The sequence below is a fragment of the Meles meles genome, chromosome 8 (assembly GCF_922984935.1).
Source record: "Meles meles chromosome 8, mMelMel3.1 paternal haplotype, whole genome shotgun sequence".
In the NCBI taxonomy this organism is placed as follows: Eukaryota; Metazoa; Chordata; class Mammalia; order Carnivora; family Mustelidae; genus Meles; species Meles meles.
The window spans coordinates 56,139,958-56,148,449 of NC_060073.1; the positions used below are offsets into that span (position 1 = coordinate 56,139,958).

An 8,492-nucleotide genomic window follows, 5' to 3' on the forward strand; every position below is an offset into this window, starting at 1 on the left:
CACATATACATATATATATACCTCCGGCAACTCTTTTTTTATTGTGAAATATACATAAAGGTTACCATTTTAGTCATTTTAAAGTTTACAATTCAGTGGCACTTAGTACATTTACAACACTGTGCAACTGTTACCACTATCTAGTTGTATAAAATGTCATCACTCCAGAAGGAAATCTTGTGCACATTAAGCAATCACTTCCTATTCTTCCAGTTCCAGGCATCAGATCAGATTTGCTGTCTCATTTCTCTCATTGGTTGCAGAAGTCAATAGCTATGGGGAAGAAACTTCACAGTTTAACATTTACTTTTGCCCACTTAAATTCCTATTTGGGGATAGAAATTTTAAAAATGTACTCTATGCATACGATAGAATATTATCCAGTCTCTCTCTCTCTCTCTCTTTTTTTAGAATATTATCCAGTCTTTAAAAAAAAAAAAAAAGGAAATCCTGCCATTTCAACAACATGGATGAACCTAAGGACATCATACTAAAGTAAAAGATAAACATTGAATAATCTCAGTTTTATGTGGAATTTCAAAAAAAAAAAAAAAAAGAAAGAAAGCAAGAAAGCAAAACTAACAGTAACAGAAAGTAGAAAGATGGTTACCAGACCTTGGCACATGTGTGAAAAGGGGAGACTAAAAAAAAAAAAAAAAAAAGATTGGTAGTGACTAGAGATGGTGAGAGGGGACCATGGAGAAATTACTATAAATGGGTACAGATTTTCAGCTTTTTCAAAATGAAGAAAGTCTGGAGATAGTGGTTATGGTGTACAAAACGAGAATGTCCTTAATACTACTGAAACTTAGACTTACAAATGGTGAAGATTGTAAATTTTATGTTATGTGTATTCTATCATAATAAAAATTAGAAAAAAATGAGAAAAAATGGAAAAGACTAAACTAAAGAAAAATATGTATGTCATAATAGCAGTGCACACTAATATGAAACTACAAGAGATGTAGAGATCATATCTGAATGTTTCATACAGAAGACTATCATGGAGGACATGGTATTGAAGGAGAGTAGATATGTACTGCAATGTGAAATATTTTTGGTTCCTACAAAGATCTCATATTATGATTAATTTAAGGCACAGATAATATTGCCAATGAAAAATCTCAGAACAATAATGTGTAGGAAGAGCATTACCTTATTTAGTTACCCTCTGGAAGAAAAGACTATCTAATGTTTGTAATCAGCCTCTTCTGCCCTTACCTCTAGCATACCAATTAAAGTTCTTTTCATTTCTTAGGACCTTGATAAGAAAAAGACCATAAAGAGAATAAGATCCCTACACTTTGACAGGAATTCAGTGACACTTGCTTGGAGCATGACTTCCACCAATGACACCCAGTTCCATCCCCCCTTCTTTCACCTGCTAGGAATCCCAGGACTGGAAACTGTCCACGTCTGGATTGCTTTCCCATTCTGTATCGTGTACCTGATTGCCCTCGTGGGGAACATCACCATTCTTTTTGTGATCAAGACCGAACACAGTCTCCACCAGCCCATGTTCTACTTCCTGACCATGTTGTCTATGATCGATCTGGGTCTGTCCACATCCACCATCCCCAAAATGCTGGGCATCTTCTGGTTCAAGCTCCAGGAGATCAGCTTTGGGGGCTGCCTTGCTCAAATGTTCTTTATCCACATGTTCACAGGCATGGAGACTGTTCTCCTGGTGGCCATGGCTTATGACCGCTTTGTTGCCATCTGCAACCCTCTCCAGTACACCATGATCCTCACGCATAAAACCATTGGCATCCTGGCCTCTGTTGTTGTTGGAAGAAACTTAATTCTGGTGACTCCGTTCGTGTTTCTCATCCTGAGGCTGCCCTTCTGTGGGCATCACATCATCCCTCATACGTACTGTGAGCACATGGGCCTTGCTCGGTTGGCCTGTGCACCCATCAAGGTCAACATTATCTATGGGCTCATGGTGATTTCCAACATCATTGTGGATGTGATCCTGATTGCCTCCTCCTATGTGCTTATCCTTCAAGCTGTTTTCCGCCTTCCTTCTCGGGATGCCCGACTAAAGGCTCTCAATACCTGTGGTTCTCATGTCTGTGTCATGCTGTGCTTTTACACACCAGCATTTTTTTCTTTTATGACGCATCGTTTTGGTCGAAACATTCCCCGCTATATCCACATCCTTTTGGCTAATCTATATGTGGTTGTCCCACCTGCCCTGAACCCAGTCATCTATGGAGTCAGGACCAAGCAGATCCGAGAGAGGGTTGTGAAGATATTTGTACAGAAATAAGAGTTCTGTGCCAACACTCGGAAAACATAGGCACATACCACCCACATTTTAATAATCTCACCTCTGTTTCAGATTTCCTTTAGAGTAGGTAGTAGTAGCCAGATTTTTATTTGTTACTCGAATTCCTTTGAGTTGGCAGATAGGGCAAAGCTACCTTTGTTGCCCACTCTGCTCACCCACCCCATGTAACCGGACAAAGGGAAAGTGCTGATGGAAAGGGAAGGTGTCCTGGGGGCAGCAGTGGTTGGGAGTAGAATGCCTGATGGGAAAGGGTGAGAACTCTCCCCCTTGCTCTGTCTTCTCTTTAGCTAAGCTTAGACCCTGAAGGGACACTGATCCAACAATGTCATTCTGTAGATGAAGAAAATAAAGTGCAAGCCATGGCTGAGTGACAATTTTTAAATTAGAACATCTGTTCCATAGATTTATATTCTGCATATTAATCCTCAAGCTTTGTCTTCCTTCTCCAGAGTCATTACTCATTTGCATTTTAATGCTCCCTTTCTTGCTCTTACTGTTATTCTTGCTCCCTTTCTCCTTTCTAATCTGATTCCTCCCATCTCCATCCCTTCCTCCCTCTCTCACTCTTTCTCCCTCCCTCTTTCTCCTGCCTTCTCTCCCTCTCTCTTCATCTCTTTCTATCTCATCATCACTGTTTCTCCAGTAAACTAAGTATCTGTGACTTGAAGAATGTGAGAGACTACAGCTTAGGATCAAGGATACATGATATTTTCTCACTTGACACTAAGTCATGTTAGATGTCAATAATTGTATGTGTCCTGTGTCTAGTTCCAATTGAGTTCTACCTAAAATTTACCTTGTTTGCTATACTGTTTGCATTCATGATTTTAGAAAATTTCAAGAAGGAAATTAGGATCATTATATGATAAAGAAAAAGCAGTATTGATATCAAGGTCAGAACAATCTCAGTGTAATTTATTTTTTTAAAATATTTTATTTATTTTATTTGACAGAGAGAGGTCACAAGTAGGCAGAGAGGCAGGCAGAGAGAGAGGGAGAAACAGGCTCCCCACTGAGCAGAGAGCCTGATGTGGGGCTCGATCCCAGGACCCTGAGACCATGACCTGAGCCGAAGGCAGAGGCTTAAACCACTGTGCCACCCAGGCGCCCCTCAGTGTAATTTATTAATCCTGTGGATTTCTAATATGTATTCCCATTTCTAAACTCCAGATATAGCAAGAGGATATAGCTTGCTCTCCATTAGCAGTATGTCATAGATTTAATATAAAAATATCACACTTCCTTGGTTAAATTTATTCCTTAATATGTATGTTATTATTTTTTGATGGTGTTGTAAATGGAATTTTGTTCCCAGTCTCTTTTTTAGATTATTCATTGCTAGTATATGGAAATACATCTGATTTCTGTATGTTAAAATTGTATTGTGTAACTTTGTTGAATTCATTTATTACCTCTAATACATTTTTTGGTGTATTCTTTACAAAAGATTATATCGTCTATAAATAGACATAGTTTACTCCTTCCTTTCATATTTGAATGAGCTTTTCTTGCCTAATTTCTCTAGCTAGAACTCTCAGTACAATGTTAGATAGCAATGTTGAAACAAGCATTCTTGCCTTGTGTATGATCTTAGGGAGAATGTTTTCAGTCTTCCATCATTGAGTATGATACAAACTGTAGTTTGTTGTTTTTTCCCCCAATGAATGCCCTTTATCATATTGAGGAAATTTTCTTTTATTCTTAGTTCATTGAGTATTTGAAAAGTTTCTCGGTTTTGTTATTTGTTTTTTCTGCATCAATTGAGAGGTTTATGTGTCTTTTTCCTTTATTTCATTAATGTTAGGTAATATATTTACTGATTATCTTGAACCACCTTGCATTTCTGGGATAAACTATAATTAGTCATGGTATATAATCCTTTTACTATGCTGTTGCCTTTGGTTTGCTAGTAGTTTGTTGATTTTTTAAAAATCTTTATTCTTAGGGATATTTTTCTGTAGTTTTTTGTGAAAAAATTACATTCTGCAATGTAATAACAACCCCACACACCCCTTATTTGTATGTGTGTGTGTGTGTGTGTGTGTGTGTGTGCGCACGCACGTGTGAGAGAGAGACAGAGAAGGAGAGAGATGGGGGGGGTGGAAATGGCTTCTTAAATGCACCAGATATTTTCTAGTGTAATGAACGTATTCTGTATTTTAATATTATTTCTTCAAGGTCAGGCAGAGATGACAGATTAGGGATTTCTCAGGCCCTTCCTGAGCATGTACATGGTCATGTGCATGTATGTGGCTTTATAGTTTAAGAATATTTCAGAATTTTGAAAAACTCTGTATGGTCAATACATTCCCCAATTTTTCCTTTTATGTCAATCTCTTTTTAGGTCTAACTAATATTCCTGCTTCAGGAAGCTTCAATGTTAAGTAATTTCTATGTTCTTGAGTAATAGCCCAGGGAAAAGGCTGCTTATAGTAAATGAGATTTGAGTCAGGTCATATAAAGATACAGCCCATTGAGGGGTATTTCCTGGCAGCTGTCAGACAGGTTAAATAGTTACAGGTCCATGGGAATGGATCTCCAGGATATTATTTATCCCCATCCCAGGGGAAGTGGGGCTGTGAGAAAAATATAAACATCTTCTATTCAGCATAATAAGAGACATATCCCAAGAAAATACCACAGAATGTTTTTTGGAGATTTAGAGAACAACGTAAGTCATATCATGATTAGATTGTAAAAAACAGCAAAAGGGATGGGGAAAGAGCTTATGGTAAGGTAGTATGGAGAGATAGTATGGAGAGATGGAGGAAAGATGAAAATGAAAACAAGATAAAGAGAGAATGTACACTAATATTCCTAATCTGCTGAGGCTACACTTTTGCCTGTGTGTGTTTATACTTATGAACGTGCAAAATCTTGCATGTAAAACTGAAAGGTAAGATGTGGAAAGAGATGCACAAATGTATTCTGTATCAAGTTACCCATTGTTTCTGACTCTTCATATGGCTGACTCTTCATAAATGTGAGTATCAAAATGGTAAGGACTTGCTTTCTCTATTTCTAGAACTGTGTCATGAAGAGTAAAGGTGAATGACTAATCAGTGTTTCTGAATTAATGAATTTGTGAATAAATGAATCTTGATGGGTGGCCCTGAAGGATATACTTCTTCTGAAAATGAGACCTAGATTGGTGAAGCATCTGAGAAAATTAATAAAGGGCATAAAAGCAGGATAGCCATGAGACTGCAAGATTAGGCGAGTATGGGAAATGAGGTATCCGCCCTCTCTCTTCCTTCTGCCAGCAGTTCCAGGAAATAAGAAAGTGGATATAGTAGGTATAGTGGAGGTTGGTGGAATAACATAGAATAAAGGGATGACACATGAAGGAAATGGCTGCTGGATTGGTGGATATAATTCCATGTAACACCTTAGAGTTAAGAGGCTAAATGAGGGGCTCAGACCCACTTTTATTTCTAAATCCAGTAGAGATTGGAAGAGATATGAATAGATGTTGGTGTAATTACAGAATGATAAGTGATGGGTTGCTTTGACCCATGTTTACAGACTGAAAATGAGTTTTTTTCAGAGGCACCAATTTTCAAGTCTTCCTAAAAAATCTACAGAAATACGTAGGATAAGTTGATTTTCTAGAAGATGTAGTCCTATATTATTCTCTTCGTTTCTGTTGTATGGAGCCCCAAGAGTGACCAAGACACCAGACAGTTATGAATCTGGTCATCAATGTACTGAATTTCTGGATATGGTCATCAGGATGATAACAGAATCCTTTTTTGTGCCCTCACTGGTCACTCTGCTTGTATTTTCAATTTCTTCTTGCTCTTCACTCCATCTAGAATAAAATCTACTGTCTTCTTGAACTGAAGAATTGTTCTGTGAGTTCTTAGCTTCAGAACTAATCTCCTTCATGGAATTTTTCTTGCCTCACCTCCACACTCACAACATTATGTGCACACACCTAACACACACTTGAAATGCGATTTTTAAATTTCATCTTTGGAATTTTATCTCTCTTACCACTTAGTGGCCTCCTTGAGGCTTTATGACAAGTTTTTTTTCAAACTTGTAATCATATTTCCTAATCAATGCTGGTGCATAGAGGACCTCCTAAATATTTGATGGAATAAATTGTGAAGAGTTCTCCACTAATCAAAGGCAGAACACTGTCTCTGATAGTTTCACATCACAAAATGGAGAATGTCAACTGTCTCCTCCCTAACCCTAGCAGACCAAGTTTACTTACACATGCATACACATAAAGAGATCTATTTCTTGAATTTCCCAATTATGAAATTATCTCTCATTTTCTGCTATTCTTCATAGGTTTCAAATGGCATAGTTAGCAAGGCATTTATCTTGGGCCTGCATTTAAAATAGAGTGTACTGACCTTCGTATGCATTTCTCTCTAATGGAGGCTTGTCAGTTTTGACTTACACCAATACCCAAGTATTCCTAAGGTTGAATCAAAGCTTTCTGCACAATTGCACACATCACATTCAATCAGCTCTACATTTTCTGTGGGACTAGTTTTTCCCAAATAAACTTTGAAGTAATGAACTTCTTCCTTTTTTGTTTTAAAATTTTAATTTACTATAAATAATTCAGAGTTCCCACATATTCTGGATGAGTTCTATAAAACGAAATCATTTGATACTTCCTCTTTCAATGTTACTTTAAGGGAGACATCAGTAAAGACATTAGAGCTAGGATAGACTCTTGGTAGAAACTGAATTTGATGATGTCTAAGAAGTTCCTGCTCTCTCCCCATGGGTATAAAGCAGAGATATATTTGAAACTTGCCCAGAATATTTAGTTTTCCCTCCCCCAGGTGGCCTATATCTGGACATTTTGTTTACTGGATATATTTACTCTCCAGATGATAAATTTACCTAGATTAAAATAATCTCTCAAGTCATGTATAACCATAACTGTAAAATATTTTTGTCAACTATCTCCCTCTCCTAGTCATTATTTTTCAAATCTGATAGGTAATATTTTTTTTCAAGAACAAATTATGATGGGAACTGAGTTGTTTATTTTCTAAAATATGACACTGAAATTGTTTGCTGTTCTGTCTCATCTTCTTTAAGATTTTATTTATTTTTTTGAGAGAGACAGGTAGAGTGCATGTGTGTGTGTGGACATACAAGCAGAGGGGATGGGTAGAGGGTCAGAGAGAGAGGAAGAAACAGACTCCCAACTGAGCAGGGAGCCCAATGTTGGGCTTGATCCCAAGACCCTAAGATCATGACCTGAACCAAAAGCAGCTGCTTAACCAACTGAGCCACCCAGGTGACTCTTGGCCTGTCTCTTTTTAATTAGTTCCTCAATTTCAGAATTTCTCAAATTGACAACTTTTATGTGGCAGAGTTTTTTTCATGCATATGAATAAACAAAGATAAATTGTTTCTTCTGCTCTAAGAACCAGACCATCTAGTATTCACAAGTGTCCATAGAAATGTATAAACACAAATATGCACACAACATGCATATGAACACAGAGGTTTATGTACATTACATGTTGGGGTTTTTAGATTCCCTAATAGGGGAATGACTGGGATTACAAACACCAAACAAAGCACTATGCACATTAAGTAAAAATATGTGGAACATGATCAGATATGCAGACTATGGAATTTAATCTTTCTCATTTATTTCTGGTTACCCTCCAGAGTTTGAATTTAAACTGTACCTCTTGTCTTTATCTCAGTTTTCTTATGAGGGATAGTGGCAGCAGATTAAGGTTTCTGCTTCCATTCGATGTTCTGCTTCCATTCGATATTCAGGAGAGGATTACACAAAACGAGGAGTGTCTTTAATCTTGTTTCCTTTTTCAAAAAATGTAGTTATAACTGACATAAAACACTCTGTAAATTCAAGGTATATGGTATGTTGACTTGATGCATTTATATATTACAGTATGATTACCACCATAGTTTTTCCTATCACATTACATAATTACCAATTTCTTTTTTGGGATGAGAACACTTAAGATAGTCTTTTAGCAATTTCAAAGTATATAATATTGTACTGTTGACTAAAATAATTACTTCTTTCTGAGTTAGAATGAGGGAATCAAAACTGAACATAATAATAGAAGGTTAAAAAATGTTCTTTTGCATTTTATCAGAAATCTGGACAAAGGGAGAAGAGGAGAAAAATTCACTAATGTGAAGTCAATAATTGCATCCACAACAGAAGTGTGCAAAAATTGTGGCA

The 8,492-nt window shown here is 37.0% G+C and overlaps 1 protein-coding gene across 1 annotated transcript; it reads left to right on the forward strand.

Annotated features, from left to right (window-relative positions):
• The first annotated feature begins 1,330 nt into the window (after positions 1 to 1,330).
• LOC123949025 (olfactory receptor 52E4-like) lies at positions 1,331 to 2,272 on the forward strand. Its single transcript, XM_046016299.1, has one exon. The coding sequence runs from the start codon at positions 1,337 to 1,339 to the stop codon at positions 2,270 to 2,272; it is 936 nt and encodes a 311-aa protein (XP_045872255.1). The 5' UTR covers positions 1,331 to 1,336.
• The last annotated feature ends 6,220 nt before the right edge of the window (positions 2,273 to 8,492 follow it).